The 18,986-nt window shown below is 33.6% G+C and overlaps 1 protein-coding gene and 2 pseudogenes across 1 annotated transcript; all 3 read right to left on the bottom strand.

Moving 5' to 3' along the window:
• Positions 1-4,440: 4,440 nt before the first annotated feature.
• On the bottom strand, positions 4,441-5,712 carry LOC125850002 (laccase-14-like; annotated as a pseudogene).
• Positions 5,713-8,239: 2,527 nt separating this feature from the next.
• On the bottom strand, positions 8,240-13,945 carry LOC125850004 (40S ribosomal protein S15a-like; annotated as a pseudogene).
• A 429-nt stretch (positions 13,946-14,374) lies between these two features.
• LOC125850005 (uncharacterized) lies at positions 14,375-16,684 on the bottom strand. The gene is made up of 7 exons (XM_049529931.1): positions 16,574-16,684; positions 16,401-16,487; positions 15,484-15,705; positions 15,212-15,388; positions 15,068-15,121; positions 14,821-14,974; positions 14,375-14,729 (listed from the first exon to the last, which is right to left on the bottom strand). The coding sequence occupies exons 1-7, from the start codon at positions 16,682-16,684 to the stop codon at positions 14,377-14,379; spliced, it is 1,158 nt and encodes a 385-aa protein (XP_049385888.1). The 3' UTR covers positions 14,375-14,376.
• Between the last annotated feature and the right edge of the window lie 2,302 nt (positions 16,685-18,986).

Raw genomic sequence — 18,986 nt, forward strand, 5'->3', positions numbered from 1 at the left:
TGAAAAAGTATTATGTCTTCTAGTCTCTCTCGTGTATGCATGAAAAAGTATTATGAAGCTTTTCATAAGTTGTCTTGTAATGTGAGTAAATGTTTCTTGTTCTGCCTCTGCTATTAATATTAGAAAAGATTGTGTCTTGTTACTTAAGTGACTAACTTGGAATCAATTTAGCCTCTTGACATATTCTTGTTTCCTTCTGTGTGTTTACTCTTTTTTAACACAATATGAACTAATGTAACTGGATTTCTGTCACTATTATAATATAACACTATTATTACTGGATCTCTAAGTCATCACTAGAATTAGAAATTTAATTTGTGATGGATGTAGCACTTAAGAGAACAAATGAGATTCTCTTACTGTGTTAGATATTTTAATGTCCATATCATGTATAGTATTGATTGTTGATTTAAATAGAGGATTATCTTGTTGTGTTGCAATTAAAAATTTTTGGTGTGGGTTTTCGAATGACAACAACTGCCTGTATCTTATTATATATTTTCATACACAAAAAAATAAAGTATTGAAACTATGATGGTGTTGATTTTAAAGTCTTATGTTACTCTTGTTATTATTAGCATTTGACTGTGGGAATTAGAAAGTGATTGTGTGTTTTTCTAATTTCAGGGACAAGGTTCTTAAACAATGGGGCACGATCAAGAAGTAGTTTTAAGGCGTGCAATGAAAGTTTTTGCTTTTTGGCCATATGTATATGGATACAACGATAACTGAACTACAAGCGTGTTATTACATATATATATATATATATATATATTATAATGTATAGTTGAATTTCTAGTACCGGGAGTATTTGTAATATTTAACTCGAAAATGCCTTTTGTATTAATTTTGTGAAATACAAATAGATGTTTTTAATAGCTATATATATGTATTGATTTTAGAGAATTTAATTCAAAACATTAAATATTGTTCTTCAGTGATGAGATGAATGTTGCCACAAGTGCTATAGTAATTTTAGTGGTGATTTTTAGATACTACTAAAAATCACTTTCTGCATTGACATAAAGGTTGCCACTGATAATTAGTTTATTTTGTGGCGGAAAAAGTCGTTGCTAATTAATAGTGTGTAGCAGCGAGATGAAAGGTGATACTAATAGTTAATCGTTTTTTGCAACGGTAGGAGTCGCTACTGATATTAATGTTTAGTAGCGACAAAGGTTGCCACAGAAAGTTTATATGTTTTTGTGGCAACAATCTCGCCACTAAAGGTCTTGTTTTTAGTGGCGACTTAACAAATAGTCGTGTTGCGATTTTATTTTTGTGGCATATTTGTTAACAAATTGTGACGGATTATGTCGCCACAAATGAGTGTTTTTTGTGGCGACATCCTTTTGTCGCCCCAAATAACTTTTAGTTATGGAATAACTACCAACGGAGAGTAAGTCGCCACAATAAACTTTTAGTGGCAACATTTGGAGTTTTTGTGGCGACTTCTACCGCCACAAAAAGGCAGATTTCTTGTAGTGCGTCTTAGATCGATTTAATGGCAATGCTGATCCAGAGGACTGGATTTCTAGGGCAGAACGATATTTCACTTTTCTAGGCTTCTCTGAGGAATATTGGCTACCTCTTCCTTCCTTATATCTCGATGGTGAGGCCCTCGAGTGGTTCCGTTGGTTGTTTCGCAACAAACAGTTTTTTGATTGGAATCATTTCAAGGAAAAATTAGCATTGCGTTTTCAGAAAGGAACCTATACAGAGTCTTCTGGGGTGGATGCTCAAATTACCAGTATTCTCGTTTTGCTTCAGAAGATCGAGGACAAATATGCATTTACATCTCAACAGGTTGTAGTAGAAGATACTGGGATTTGTACTCCTACAGTCTGTAGCGGAGAGACGACGTCTCCTTCAACCGAAGAAAACTCAAGCCTTGTGGATTATATTGAGGGTCATCCAGAACTGTTAGACACATCTATCCCTGACCATTCAGGTCATGTGGATTATGTGTTCGATGAAATGTCTAATGGAGTTTTCACCAAAGAAGTGGCAGAAACTTCTCCCGCCTCTATCGTTGTAGCTGATTTGAACCATATTCAGTCGCCTAAGGAGTTCGACAAATGTTTTCATAGTTACTGCCCCATCGTAGTCGCAAAGGTGCAACCCGATACTCCATTCAAAATCCTTGATGAACAAGCATCAGATCCTAAACACAGTGAAGTCCAACTGCTCGATGAAGGTTCCCCAAAAGATATGTCAAAGAGGTATGTTACTGCTAAGTCTCTGGATCGTGGCTTGAGTAAGCAGAAAATTGAATTTGAGACATTTGACAACAAGTCTCATGCTGAGTTTCTCGTGGAGCCTGAGACAATTGAGAAGCTATATCTTGATGATTTTTTTATGGAGAGCGAGGATAGCAGTCCACGAAGTAACTTGCCTTCGGATGGATTGCTTGTTGTGGAGTATGGAAAGTTTAGTAATGAATTCAGTGCTCGCAATATTTTGTGTCAATTTTTATTTAATCATGGTGATATTGCCGCTATTCATGGAACTGCAACATATCTTTGTATATGGGATCCGGGTATAAGTTTCAAGTTTAAGGCTCTCATAGGTACAGTGAACACGAAGCGACCATTATTGTTGGGCTCTACTGGTACTTTTGGCTTCATTGTTTATGCTAACTCCGTCACTCAAGTGTGGGATCCCGGACAACAAAGGTGCATGCATTCTCCAATTTTGCTAGTTGTCTTTGCATTGACAGCAGTTACCTCTTTGAATTTTAATTCTCGGGACACTTTTGCTAAGTGGGCAATTGCATACAAGATGGTGGTGATGGAATTAAAAGTGGATGATACATGCGCTGAGGTGAACCGTGTGTTTGAGGACAGTTCCCAAAGAGTTTCATTGAGAGAGATACAATCAATTGCACCTCTGGATATTATATGTCTTTCCAAATTATTTCGATTCCTGCAACAACTACTAGCACAACTAATTTTTGTTCTCCAAGCTCCAAAGAGTAAGGTAAGGTATGCAGCAATAAGAGGTGATGTCTGTTCACGAAAGAAAATAGTTGAGCATGCTGTATCTGCTTATTTAGCATGTCTACAAGGCTGCATCAAGACTATGGTAAACTTGATTGAGCAGGAGTTGTGTAATTTCTCTACGCTTGAGGAGATCATGGCTTCCTTTGGCGCTCAAGGTGTACCAGCTAGTTATGCTATAGAGATTGAAAGTGAGCTTGAATTTTTGAAAGGTGCTTCAATTGTTGATGCTTATGTTGTTCACAAGTCAATGCTCGAGAAGAGTAAAAGTAATTCTATCTTGAGTAGTTGGGGGAAGTTTATAACTACTACGAGACTTATGTGCTATCTTGCCCATTTCGGTGGCCATAAACTTGTTGAAGAGCGCACTGTAGCACAACAAATTCAGCTTGCAGAGCTTAGAAAAACATCCGGTGCAGCCATGAGACTGCCTCTCCTCGCAAGCTCTCAAGCCCTTCTTGCTATAATTCTTCAACAGAAACATCATTATCTCTCCTTTCTCTGTGAAACACCTATGGAGGTAAACAAGAAGTGTAGATTGAGGGATCCTGAATCATTTTCCTATCTCCAACAATCTTATTGCTATGAAATAATAGCATGTATTACTTCTGCTCATGATTCTGTTAATATAAAAGAGGTATTGAAAATTGCTTGGCTTGGCAAAAGAGATCAGATGAAATTGTTTAGAGTTGTGGCCTTTGTTATGATTCTTGGTAATATGGAATTCTTTGAAGGCAATGAATTTGTTTCCTCAATTCTGCAAGTTGACAGTGTTTGGTTTATACTTCGCACCACTATTGCAGCTCACTACACACACTTGAGTCTTGGAAGATTCAATATTATATTGTCCGTGTGGCTCTACTCGAACCTTGAGGACAAGGTTCTTATTGAGGACAAGAGTATTGTTATGAACCAAGTCCAACCCAATAGGAATACCAAGATCACACAAATAGTTGTTGGGCTGGCAAGACCTATTGGGCTGAGAACAAGCAATTGGGCCAGACTATGTTTGGGATTCGGGTTGATAAATACGACTTGGGAGAGCAAATTGGACTTATGCAAATTGTGATTGAAGTTGTCTGTTACTCTCATCTTTTATCTTCTTTTGTATCTCATCTCTATCTTCTTCTTCTTAATTGTTCTTCCTTACCAGTTGTTATTTTCTTGTAATTCCAGTCAGTGATTGCAATACTACAAAAGTTCCCTTGGTTATTATTGAGTTTGTTACAAGTATCCTGAACCTCAATTCGATTCACTATACGAGAAATGTGTATATGTCGATTGAGTGTATGTGATTGCATATCTTATGTATCGTTGGACATAAGTTTACATATACACAACATACAAAATACATATAGATGATGTTGACATGTTGTTGGGGGTACAATTTGTAATTTCAAATATAAGCATAAATATATAACTTTATTATAAGTACTACAATTTACATGAGAGTGACCATTGCGCTTCTATGTGGCCTATTAGTCTGCCTATATCAAACAACGAATGTCGTACAAAAAAATAAACCCAAAATTACAAAAGTCATTATTACATATAAATAATTCCTACTAGAACTTTTATCGTAGTTGGAGGAAAAGTTGGGAAGAAGAGGTGGTGAAGAGGGTATGTAATTCCCTTGGTATTCTATAATGGCGGTTGTAATTTTATTTGTGTCATACATCTCGCTAATATTCGTTACAACAACCATATAATAATAATAATCTGGATGTTGGTTTGCCTCGAATATGCAGTCAATCGAGTGTTTTACACTCAATTTGACGTAGTCTGTTGTAAATGGTTTTGTTATAGGACTTCCATCCATCGCAATTACAGTTAAGTTGTGCCTTGTGATCCCAAAGTAAAGTTTTTTACAGATTGTATCGTTCACAATTCTGAGAAGATATTTCTTCCCCGTATCCACTACTATCCTAAAAGTTCCTGTCCAATTTAATTAATAAAAGAACATTAAAATGAGTTCAACAAATAACTCGAGAAAATAAAAAGTAAAATCTTGTTGGCCCATATGGACAGAATCGAAAAAAAAAACAATGTTAGAAATCAAACAGAAGAGTCCAACCTAAAAAACTAATCTTATAGATAGGAGAACTAATTTATCTTATAAATCCATTAACATTTAGTCGATGAGGAATAATTAACACATAACACATGAGTTTGTTTTCAAATTATACAACGCTACAACTGATCCAAGTGAAATTCGTTGAAAAATTAAAAGAATTTTTCTTTTTTAAATTTCAATACAATTACAACCTAGTAACAGTTAATACATCTTTCTTTTATTATAAAAGTCTAATTAGCCCTTAAAATGCTCAAAAGAGATCGAATATGAAGATTTTGATTTTTAATAGATTAATTAAGTTTGATATAAATAAATTGAACTGGAGGACTTATACATACCATTGTTTGAATAAGGGTAGAAGTCATCAGGTTGTCCATTGATAGTGAAAGCGTCCGATTTTATGTCACCGCCTGAGTTAATATATTCAAGGAAGACCTCCTTGACATCCTTCTTCCACCATTCACCTGGTGAAATTGTGAAGAATTAAATGTTAGTAAAAGACTTGAAATTTTGAAAGATATTACTTAAAATTAAATTATTCGAATATTATTTAACTTATATACCTAAAATGATGGAAATATAGGCATGAGGCTTTGAAAAAGGAAAAGCCTGAGTAATGTGATGGAACGAAAGTGCCATGAACAGTGGTAATGTTGGCTTTCATGGCCTATTTTTGGAATGTCATCTTTCTTGTCTAAAGAGTTATAGGAGTCGAAATTTTTGAGAAAAAGATGAAGAAGGGTCCTATCTTTTGAAGAATGTAATTATTCTGGAGTCAATTTAGAATCTTTATGATAGATTAAAAGAAGGAACATTTGTCTCACACATTTCACTAAAAAATGAAGTGGGGAAATATATATAGAGGAGAAAGGGGAATAGAGCTCTATCTATTCATATGCACAAAACTTAAATTCTTCTCAATTTGGATAGAAGTCAAATAAACGGGTTAACTAGATTGAATTTGAGCAGATTATTAAAAATTAGACGCAAAGGCCATAAGCGTAAAATCATTTTGAGCTGCATATAATACTTATAAGTTATAAACTTACAGCTTACATTTTTCTATATATGATTTTAAAAGTTTTTTTTTTTTTTAAATTCTTGTTGTGCTCATATCTATCTTTGCCTTTTCGTTTCATTGATCAAATATAATTTTTTTTTATAGAAACAAAAAAATTCTCTTATTTAGATAAATTTACTAGTTTTGCATAGAAGATTGGTAATGCTTGAATAACACGTCAGCTACATATCTAGATAAAATTAATTGAGAGCAATAACTACAAAAAATAAATGATAGTGGATGATTGATTTTAGATATTTATCACATTATGTAAGACCATTAAGGTATCACTTTTTAGAAAAAAGAAGAGAAATAAAATAAAAACTAAATACAATAAAATTTCTCCTCGTATGAAAACAAACAATTATACTATATTGTTATCACTATCATATTGATTACACCCATAAGTAGGAAAAAGCAAAAATAAAAAAATAAGAACCAAATAAGTAATATTTCAAAATTAAAAGTTAAAACATTCAAAAAAAACTATAAAAAAATAGTATAAATTATAAGTTGTCGCGTCTATATGAGATATTGCTAATATAAGTAGCCTATGTTACATATTTAATTGAAGAAGCAAAATTAATTACTCATAAAAAAAATTGATTTTTCTCTTCAAAAATTTCCCTCTAGTTTAAACAACTGAGATATAAGACCTAATAACCAAATACCTCTTAAGAAAATTCTCTTTCACTATGTCAATTTTGTAATGTGATCTTTACATTTTGGGCTAAAATCATACCTCAAGTATAGCTTAAACTTATGGTACATCCTTATGGTATAATTGTAAACAAAAAACATCCTTTAATTATTCTAAACTTTGCAATAAACATCCTTATGTTAACTTTTGTTAAAAATTAACAGTTGAAATAAAAATATGTGTCAAGCATGTGATTTCCCCAAATCCCTAATTGATTTTCTCTCAATTTAGATAGAAGTCAAATAAACGGGTTAATTAGATTGAATTTGAGCAGGTTATTAAAAATTAGACACAAAGGTCATAAGCGTAAAATCATTTTGAGCTTCCTATATATTACTTATAAGTTATAAACTTACAACTAACATTTTTCTATATATGATTTTAGAAGTTTTTTTTTTTTTAAATTCTTGTTGCGTTCATATCTATCTTTGTTTTTTCTGTTTCATTGATCAAATATAATTTTTTTTTATAGAAACGGAAGACTTCTCTTATTTAGATAAATCTACTAGTTTTGCATAGAAGATTGGTAATGTTTGAATCATACGTCAGCTACATAACTAGATAAAATTAATTGAGAGCAATAACTACAAAAAATAAATAAGGTGCTATTTTACTAAATTGTTGTTATTGGTTTACCAGTTTTTCCCCTTGTTATTCAGCTGCTTTCATTTATTTATTTTTAAAATGGTGAGTTTTTCTGCTACTTAGCAATGAGAAAAAGACACCCACCTTCATAGGCAAATAATATGTTGAATGACAAAATAATAGGTTTCCAACTTGAAGACAAGGCAAACTGCATATGTTGAATGACAAAACAATAGGTTTCTCAACAATATTCCACAACAACTTTACCTCTTTCACCAGCAGGAAAACTACCCATACAAATAAAATACAAGGATTAGAACGATGAGTTAATTCCACATATAGACAACCGAACATTAAAATTCATAAGTTGCTAAATTTACTTTACAAGGCAATGAGACTTGGAAATTTATATGCAATATGCCCGCAATCTCTTTCAGACCTCAATCAAATAAGTAGGGGACATTTTACATTGCCATAGCAGATCTTGAACATGGTTATTTCTATTTGCCCTTTACAAATACAATACTTCTTTAAAGACCATAATGACAGACAAGAATAGTTGGGCTATACTTCAGGGATGATTTTAGCCCAAAACACCAAATAGTTGATCGAATTCACTGTTTACGCAAATGTTATACTTGAACACAATATGGGATTATAAACACAAACTCACTAGAAATTTAACATGTATGCTTGCTCTCTAAAAACTAACAAGACTAGAAGAAAAGAGACCTTTCTCTTGCCTTTTATACTAGTAAAAAAACACAAACATGCACATCTACAGCAAACTTTAGATGTCAATTGTCTCAACAGGCAATAAGCACCAGCAAGTTTTTTCAACAAAATCTGATAATTGTCTCAAAATTTTCAATAAATTTGATGGTAACGAGAAAAACAGAAAAAGGTCGGCCAACAAACAGCAAAACCAAAGTTTTCATCCTTGTCAACATGAGGAAACCAAGAACTTTTCCACCAACATTCTTTCTCCTAGCCTCTTCATGGTCCATGATACCAGCTGAGGTAGTTGAAGTGCAAGTTGAAGTCAATACGTAAACATCAAAACATAAAAATAGATAATATACAGAGTAAAACTGACTAACAACTAAGACTTATACTACATCTGTGATCGCAGAAAATATCTGCAATTTCATTTGCTTAGTATCAAGTATCAACTACATATGAATCCACAAAGAAACACACTTCTCATGGACAGCAGAGACTCTGTTAGCCAAGCCATAGGACACAAAATTTCTCCTTTGGATAGACAGGAATGCTTCCTTTACAGGAGAGCCTCAACTGTTAGCATCTACAAAGAGCGCTTGCTCCTTTGGATGGATGGGTCTTGTAAGCATTACAGATAAGTACTCAAGATTTTTACTGCTTAAGAAGAAGCAATAATTTTCAAATATCATTTTCTTCCTTTGAAACAAAACTACTTTTTTCAAATTTCACAATGAAACATTGGTTAAACTCCCATATAGCAAGCCAATTCATGATTCGGCAAAGAAGGAATCAAAAATTAATAATGTCTATTTCACAAGCTAATATGACCATGACTTGACATTCACCCCAACAATCATTTCGGAAGCTAGAAGCAAGGCTCAATTTGGAGATAACCAGAAATGGAGTTCCATATATTGATCAAGGGAACAAAGTGAATATATTAATTACAATACCTGTCGGGAAGGGAGCAATATAGCAGTCCATCCTTCAATCTCCTTGACTCCAACATCGAAGCGAGGACTAATGACACCACACTTGTTTAGCCTTCCATTCAGTTCGACAACAATCTTTCCGGACCTATGATCATCGACATACTCAAATTCTCCGATGTAACCTACAGATAGATACCAACAGTAAGAAAATGATAGGGTGATGCTAGCAGTGCATACATTTAAGAAACTAAATTGATGAACAGAGATTGAAGGCGAAGATTCTGATTTCTAATACATTAAACAACTTTTACGTACCATTGTTTGAGCAAGGGTAGAAGTCACCAGGCTGTCCTTTCTCTCAGCATTGGATTTGATTTGGAGTCTCGTCACGCTTCCCTTGTTGAGAGCAACAGAAAGATTAAACCAGCAGGCCACACAAGATATAGCACGGTGAAAGTCCAGTGAAGGTGTAAGATTTTAAGTGGCTCCGTGAAGTTGAGGACACAATTACCTGGTGAATGGGAATTGAAGGCACAAAAAAATCTTTGTTTCGTACTTCCTGTATTTTCTCCTCACTAGCACACCCTGTCAAGTTAGACTGGAGTACTTCCTGTATTTTCTCCTCATTAGCACACCCTGTCAAGTTAGACAACAAGAAACTAGGAAGATTGCACTCCTACCTAGTATCAACCCAATTGATATTGTGTAAACTAAAGTCACCTAGTTTGTTCACCCTCACACATATCTTCAAGAGAATTATGCAAACAAGGAATAGTGTAATGCCATAAGACACCAGATGAATATTCGATTGCAACGATTCGCAAACTCACCTTTGACATTACGGTACATTGGGTAGGAAAAGGAACCAGAGAATCTGATGAATCCTATTTAGGACATTTGACAAACAAAATGACATTATCTCGTGGATTCTCCTCCCCTCAATATTAGATTTTTTCGTATGAACTAACACCGCAGTAGGCACATTGGTTTGCAAGTTGACGTCTTCGCTGAAGTTATGGTCGACCACCTTGGCTACTGTAGTTGCAAAGTTTTCTCCCTCGTGGTCTATAGTGTTCAGAACATTGATTTCAGAGCTCACTGTTGTGTGGGAAATTTCGTCGAACACCTTAGCTTCAAGTCTTCAACAATGGAAAAAGGCGTTGATACCAAAATTCGCTACCTCTACTGAACTGACTTTACATTCCCAAGATGAGGCGAGTCCGTGAATGCCAAGGCATCCACATTTTTATACGTCGCTGGCAATTTATCAAACACCTGGTCCACCTTTGAGTTGCCACCAGTATCATAAGCAAAATCAAGGGCAGATGAGGCCGGAAAATGACTAGGAGGCAATACAACTGATTGTGAAACTATAGGGACAGAATTAGCGCAGTCAAAATGAACGTGTAATGAATTAGCTAGACGCCTCACCACATCATTGTTGGTTTGTTGTCGAAATCGCTGAGCAAATTTACCCTTGAAATGCTTCCAATCCAAAAATAGCATGTTGCAAAATAAGCCATTGAACCAGGCAAGAGCTTCGCCATCAAGGTAGAATGAAGGAAGTGGAAGCCAGTCATTCTCATCAAAGCCAAGGTATGTAAAGACAACTCGGCCCGAAAAATCCAACTCTCTGGGTTGCATTGCCACTGAATCTAGGTAGAAAATGTTGTTGGAGTACGATAATGAAAGCACTAATGTAACAAACATATTTCTTCAATATGCATAACCCTTATGTGTTAACTCCAAGACTTATTTAACCAATTGATAATTGGGCCTGGATCCCAAATAAAACTCTCCAACATTTTAATCAGCTCAATAATCTTAAATGAACCGGTTTCATACACCCCTTCCAGCCCATAGGCCCTTATGTCGTTAGTTCTGTTCACAACATATACACCAGATAGGTTTTACCCAAATCAAAATGTGAGTCTCTATAATATTTGTACAACTGACTATGAATTATTTAGCAGAATTTAAGCATGATGTACATGAGTTGATTTGTCCTTCAAAATGTATTCCATACTTATATATATAAAAAATGTGTCTCTATAATATTTGTACAACTGATAAGGGATCTTGTTTTGGATAAAAACTGATCTAAATAAAAAATATCGAATCAAATGGATTAAATAAACCGACTTTTTAGGTTTTTAAAATCGAAAGTATTTTATTTGGTTTTGGTTTGTTAAAAAGAATCGAAGAAATAATCAGACCAAACTAGGATGTCAAAAGAATATGAAAAAGCGATTGAACCTAAACTTCAATTCTTGAGCTTGTTGGTTTGGAGCTAAGGAGACACATGATTTGTGTTTGTTCACGAGCTGGCCAGATGCTAAGAATATCCATCATCATTGTTAGGGCTGGAAAATAAAATTATTAGTATATCATGAGCAAAGGGTAGGTGGTTGATACTAGTTATTCATGCTAAAGTCAATGAAGTCATTTTGAGAGTTCAAAGCATTGAGTTTGTTTGGAAAGAAATGATGAAAAGAGAAGGTGATATAGGGTTTCTTTGTGTTAGTCGTATATCTTTGAGACTTGAAGAAGACACATATGTCTATTACCAATGGCAATGGGTCTGTAAATGGACCCGTCTCATTCATCCCTTCCTGCCCATAGGCCCTTATGTAGTTAGTTCCGTTCACAACATATACGCCAGGTGCGGATAAGTTTTACCCTAATCAAAATGTGAGTCTCTATAATACTTGTACAACTGATTATGAATTATTTAGCAGAATTTAAACATGATATACATGAGTTGATTTGTCCTTCAAAATGTATTCCATACTTATATATCAAAAAAATGTGTCTCTAAAATATTTGTACAACTGATAAGAGGTGTTCTCGTATTGGATAAAAATTGATTTAAATCAAAAGTATCGAATTAAATGGATTAAATAAACCGACTTTATCTGGTTTTAGATTTTTAAAAATCGAAAGTATTTGATTTGGTTTTGGTTTGTTCAAAAAAATCAAAGAAATAATCAGACCAAACTAGGGGTGTCAAAAATGGATCGAACCTAAGCTTCAATTCTTGAGCTTGTTGGTTTGGAGCTAAGGAGACACATGATTTGTGTTTGTTCACGAGCTGGCCAGATGCTAAGAATATCCATCATCATTGTTAGGGCTGAAAAATAAAATTATTAGTATATCATGAGCAAAGGGTAGGTGGTTGATACTAGTTATTCATGCTAAAGCCAATGAAGTCATTTTGAGAGTTCAAAGCATTGAGTTTGTTTGGAAAGAAATGATGAAAAGAGAAGGTGATAGAGGGTCTTCTTGTCTTAGTCATATATCTTTGAGACTTGAAGAAGTCTATTACCATTGACAATCAAGGAGTAGCAATTACTGGAAATGTGTCTGTAAATCAAGTCTTTGTCATCAGAATGCAAATATATGGTCATCATACTCTATCATACGCTTTGGCCATATATATATATATATCCAATTTGAGCACTACATTCCTGTTCCCAATGTAGTGCTCTAGAAATCACTCTGAGTTCTGCTAATCAGAGTTGGTAGAATTGACAACTTTTGAGAATTATCTTTGATCTCTTCTTCAGAAGGAAGTAGAATCAGAGGAATTGTTAGTATCCTCATGCATCAATCACAGTATCTATACAGGATATATAGCTCATTGAAGTATGTAACAACAGTCTGTTGCCTTTTATCCAAGATTGAATTAATTTTCATCCATGATTAATGTGAAAGTAGCTAGGCAGTATTAGCGTCTCCCACATGTGAAAGTAGGCAGTTTTCTGTTTTAACAACACCTTATCTTGTGCATCTCTATTATTACACCAAGCATGTATATTCCCAAAAAAGACAGAATCTTGGACTCAAACAGGAGAGTCAAACCCAAAAGACTAGTCTGATAAGTAGGGGAACCAATTTGATTAACTTATAAATCAATTAGGATTTCTCTGTTTATCTGATGAGGAACAATTGGCACATAATACATAAGTTTGCTTTCTAATTGTACAAGCCTACAACCAAGTTTGACATAAACTGATCCAAGTGAAAAATTAAAAGAATTTTTCTTTCTTTTACTAGAAATTTAACATGTATGCTTGCTCTCTAGAAGCTAACAAGACTAGAAGAAAAGAGACCTTTCTCTTGCCTTGTATACTAGTAAAAACACAAACATGCACATCTACAACAAACTTTAGATGTCAATTGTCTCAACAGGCAGTAAGCACCAGCAACTTTTTCAACAAAATCTGATAACTGTCTCAAAATTTTCAATAAATTTGCTGGTAACGAGAAAAACAGAAAAAAGGGCAGTTACAACGAGCCAATAAACAGCAAAACCAAAGTTTTCTTCCTTGTCAACATGAAACAAGGTCAAACGCCCATTTAAGGCAGTTCATGATTCAACAAAGAAGTAAGGAATCAAAAATTAATAATGTCTATTTCACAAGCCATTATGACCATGAAGACATTCACCCCAACAATCATTTCGGCTCAATTTGGAGATAACCAGCAATGGAGTTCCATGTATTGATCAAGGGAACATAGTGAATATATTAATTACTATACCTGTCGGGAAGGGAGCAATCTAGCAGTCCATCCTTCAATCTCCAACATCGAAGCGAGGACTAATGACACCACACTTATTTAGCCTTCCATTCAGTTCGACAACAATCTTTCCGGACCTATGATCGTCGACATACTCAAATTCTCCGATGTAACCTACACATAGATACCAACAGTAAGAAAATGATAGGGTGATGTTAGCAGTGCACATAGTTAAGAAATTAACATACCATGCTTCTACATAACAATGATGACTTTTGATGAAGGTCTAATCATGACCTGACACTTTCCCCTCTTGAGAGCATCATTCAGCACACTAACTCTGACCACCATACGGTTCCAGCAACCAATCGATTGTTGTATACTCAATTCCATGCAGTCTGTTGTAAATGGTTTTGTTATAGGACTTCATCCATCACGATTACAGTTAAGTTGTGCCTTGCGATTCCAAAGTAAAGTGTTTTATGTATTGCAGCGTTCACATTACAGGAGAAAGTGTTTTCTGTCAGGAATTTCTCTATTCCTAAGCTCAAACTGAAAAAATTCTCTTATTTAGGATGCCAAAATCACATTTGTCTCGCCACACTTGTTAGCTAATTAAGTAAAGAGTTTGAATTGACATAATTGTCAATTCTCCTAAATAATATGTTTTCAATAACAGGCACATCAAGTATTGAATCACCCAAAATAAATTGCAATTGCAATAACTGATATAATAGCTTCTTAGTTTTATATATCAATAAAATACAAGCAGTTGGTGCATCTCAGCAAAAACCACCACCCCCAAACAAAAAATTATAATCCCAGTAATCATCATGAGCATTATGTTGACTTCCTTCATGGTAACATCTAGATTGATGAGTTTGAACCAACGATTCATCGGGTTGAACTTCTTGATTATAACTCACTCCATACAGGACTTGACGCATATGACAAGTGGTGTGTGGATTGTCATCCTGAAAATTACCATTTCCCATGGGTGGACTATATTGTTCACCCGCTGGTGTAAACGCTTGTCCTCCATATCGCACTACCTGCGATCCATTTCTTAATTCATTGAACATGGTCTCCGGCCAAAATCCAATACTAAACAAACCCTGAAACAAAAGATAATAGTCTGCAAATAACACCAGAGTTACAACAACAACATACTTGTTGATACTGATATTAATATTCCAAAGTATTACAACTGTCGTAATTTTAATTACCTTCATCCTTGTATATCTGAATTTCCAATTCATAGTCATCATACATTGGCCTAGAGATTTTTGGGAATGCATAATCTATTGGTACATCAGTGTCAAGTTGAACAAATCCTGGACAAATATTGTTGTAACATCCTGTTTTCTGGCCGCCATCCGTCTATTTAATTAAAAAAAAATGAAATTTACTTATTCTACATGCTTTTGAATTGTTTCTTTTAGAAAAATACCAATTAATTTCTAATATACTTACTGTCCAATGGGAGTATAACCGAGTTCGGCTATCACCGTATAGTTGTGGATGTACCTAAACCAAACAAACATCATGACTTTAGGAAATCGAATCGTCAAAAAATACTTAATAGGTTCAAATCATTGATTTGATATAAAAACTTACAATCCATCCTGCTTGTATTTGCTCGAAATTTGTCGCATTATCTGCACTTTGATGAAATATTGTTGCAGAACTATATTGGCCAAGTCCATTTACTGTTAGATTATACAAAGTAATAGTGGCTGTGACACTTGTAAAATTTTTTATTTCTGGAGATGCATTTATACTAATTCCTGCAAACTGAAGTATAGTATTACATTAAGTTAATTAGAATAACTATTTGACATTGAATTTGTTGAGTATTAATGATAAATTTTAAAAATTAAAGTAGTTACATCGATGATATCTTCAGCAAGGGATTTATTTGCCATGCTTAAGGAGGCATCTTTGGCATTTTGGAGTTGTTCTTGTGTCAATCGTCGAATAGGGACCGTTCCAATCGGACAACCTTTTTTATTCAACCAGAACTCTTCTGCCTTAAAATAAATATTTTCATCCTTTTGCAATCGCTTGGCTTTGACTAATCTTTGTTTTTCTAGCTCCTTAGCAATTGTCATCTGTTGTTTCGAAAAAGCCCATACGTGCATAAAAAAAAGGATGAATTTCAAAGAAAATACAAGTAAAATTATATTCAAATAAACATAAAATATTACTGAAAATAAATGCATGTAAGGGTTATATTTTAATGACAAGGATAGAGTTAAACATTTTTTTCAAAAAGTTACACTACATATACTAAATATTAAACGTTAATTTTATACTTGATTATATATTAAATCTTCAACATTAATTTTATACTTATTTATATATTAAATCTTCAACATTCTTAACAAGATTCATGGCTTCACTAATTGATTGGATCTTTATATGAAATCATTAAAGGCTAGTTTATTAAGAATCTAATTTTAATTATGAATTAACTATATCTTATAAAGAAATAGATTGGGGCTAACTCAACCCTATAATAAGATAACTAGCGTGGATCTATAACTTTAACTCTTAACATAAATTAGTAACATTTTGGGAAGACATCTTATGTGAATTACTAGTAATAGATTTTTCTTTTCAAATTGTTAAAAAATGTATAAATTATTTATATCAAAATTCAGAAATTCATAAGTTTCAAAACTTGATTCCACCTTAGATAAAAATATAAAACATTGCAAACAGTAGAATTGTGTGTTCTCAACTTTTGTTTGTCAAAAGAAAAGAAGAAAAAACCAGTTAAGTTGTCTGAGCATAGATCTTGCACCTTGATTCTTTCTTTGTGCGGCATCGGATGCAAAAGAGTTGGTTGTTTATAAACATCCACACAATCATAAATATCTCCGTGAATAGTCTGCAAACATAAATTAATTTCACTACAAATTATTCATTAAAGAAAACGACATATAAACTTTGCTATAAAAGATATGAAAACTATACGTCAAGGGTGAGATCTGCATTTCGACTAGATCCATAACCTTCAACCAAACAAAAGGCAATGGTGGTCCAAACTAAAATAATGAAGCATAGAGGTGTAAGTATCAATGTCATCTTTGTTTTTCATTATATTTCTGAATAACTTATATATATATAGTGCGTGCAGAAGAAATGGTTATTTAGGCAAACATGGTATGCAATGTGATTATCTAAATCTAAGATTTAAATGATGAATAATATTCAAATATAGTTAATAATATTAATTCCAAATTTATCCATTGCACAAATATTCTCCAAATTAATTAGTATCCATTAATAGTGGATAATAAAATTATGCTATCAATTTATTTTTAGAAAAATTATAGAGTGTTTTCATAAATTATAAATATTTAAATAATAATAATAACAAAAGAATTATAATTAGGATTCTAGTTTTAAAAAGATTTGATTTAAATGCCTTTAATATTCAAATATAATGAATACTATTATTACCAGATTTAGTCGTACAAATATTCTCCAAATTAACTAGTATCTTTGATAGTAGACAACAAAATTATACTATCAGTTTATTTTTAAAAATATTATAATGTATAATGTTCTTTGTAACAGTGAATCAGACATTACCTCATTATTTAGGGCACAATCGACACAATTTTTATAGCTTATTGTATATATCAGTTATTAAACAAAATTTAAGTATGATATACATTATTGATTTATCTTTCATTATATTTAGACGTGTATAACTGTATAAGTTGTCCTTCATAAATATCTATCAAAATGTATATCTATAATAAAATTTATATAAATAATTAGTATATATCAATTATTTAACAAAATTTAAGCACAATATATCCTACGGGACTATCAAAATGTTAGTATGTATAATACTGGACAACTGACTATGAATTATTTAGCAGAATTTAGGCATGATATACATGGGTTGATTTGTCTATCAAATGTATTACATACTTATATATAAAAAAATGTGCCTTTATAATACTTGTACAATTGACTAGGGTGTTCACGCCTTCACAGTTTGTATAAAAATTGATTCAAATAAAAAATATCGAATCAAACGGATTAAATAAACCAACTTTAATGGGATTTGGTTTGGCTTAGATTGTTAAAAATAAAAGTATTTGATTTTATTTTGGTTTTGGTTTTGGTTTTGGTTTCTATCACTCCCCGAGCCTACACCCTGGACGTGGCCGGCACTCAAAGACTATTGCTGGCCCCCAAGTGAACCCTTGGCCTGGCTTACTTAACTTAGCGGAAACCTTAACTCAACAGAATAACTCCATGTAATGAAAGGTCATAAAACAACCTTACTGATAAAATCTGGCCAAAAAGGCTACTCAAGTCTCAAAATAGAATATTTATATATATATACATAGATGAGAGACTCAATACTAACTGACTGACTGTCTATGAAACCTCTATAATACTGAGATGGATGTTGGGACAGACCCCGCAACATCCTAATAAAACAAAACCAGGAAAAACGAAATAACAGAGTCCTCTGAAATGCAAGGAGGCTCACCACTGACTCTGGAGTGCTCAACTTGATCAACGGCGTGCTGGATGATGATCCTGGGTACCTGCGTCTGCATCATAATAAGATGCAGGCCAACTGGCATCAGTACATGGAATGTACGAGTATACAAGCTGGACAGCTAAACAACAACTTAAGCTTGAAAGGGATACAAAAGAGAACTTACCTTGGCTCTATTCAACTCATGAGTAACTGAACTCAATATAAAGCAATAAGACACATGCAATATATAAAGCTTGTAAAACTATTTAAAACATGACATCAAAAAATCATATTTATAATATAATAAAAATACCATGCTCCCTCTCAAAGTCTACTTGTGCAATGCATGAATGAAGTCACATACCCCCATCCATACTAAGCAGAACCCCTCGAGGAACCATGCAATTTCTACTGTGAGAGTTTCTCTAACCGATAAGTGGTGATACAACGTTGTTACTGTAACATCTGGTAATTTGAAATATCTATGAAGAGGCTTAAAATCGGAAATAGTCATTTTTGGAAGGAATTCAAAAATCTGGAAAATTTGACTAAGTGTGGAAATCAGTGAGTTTTTGGCCAACTTTGAGCAGTCGTAACTCCTAGCTCAGGATGATTTAGGAGTATTTACAGTTATGATTGCGAATCTTGTGGAATGATCTTTCCAACGCCACCGAGTTTGCTCAATTCCGAGTTCGTATGAGCGAGTTATGCCCTTTGAAAGTTGGGAAGTTGGCAGGGAATCCGTCCGGAAATTTTAAGGGCATTTTGGTCTTTTCCCTAGCCATTTCTTTTGGGATTATATTGTTGTGTTAGGCTGATCTTTGGATCATTTTTTCCCATTTTAAAAGAGAAAGAGTTAGGGTTCTTGAGTGAAGAAGA

Source organism: Solanum stenotomum, unplaced genomic scaffold (assembly GCF_019186545.1).
Source record: "Solanum stenotomum isolate F172 unplaced genomic scaffold, ASM1918654v1 scaffold12556, whole genome shotgun sequence".
Classification (NCBI taxonomy): domain Eukaryota; kingdom Viridiplantae; phylum Streptophyta; class Magnoliopsida; order Solanales; family Solanaceae; genus Solanum; species Solanum stenotomum.

What these genes read in the sequence shown, in the direction of transcription:
- LOC125850005 (XM_049529931.1), bottom strand. Translation starts at nt 16,684, where the DNA reads ATGACATTGATACTTACACCTCTATGCTTCATTATTTTAGTTTGGACC. An exon ending in ATGCAGATCTCACCCTTGAC is followed by an intron (nt 16,488 to 16,573) that starts GTATAGTTTTCA and finishes TTATGTTTGCAG; the next exon opens with ACTATTCACGGAGATATTTA. An exon ending in GGTTATACTCCCATTGGACA is followed by an intron (nt 14,975 to 15,067) that starts GTAAGTATATTA and finishes TTAATTAAATAG; the next exon opens with ACGGATGGCGGCCAGAAAAC.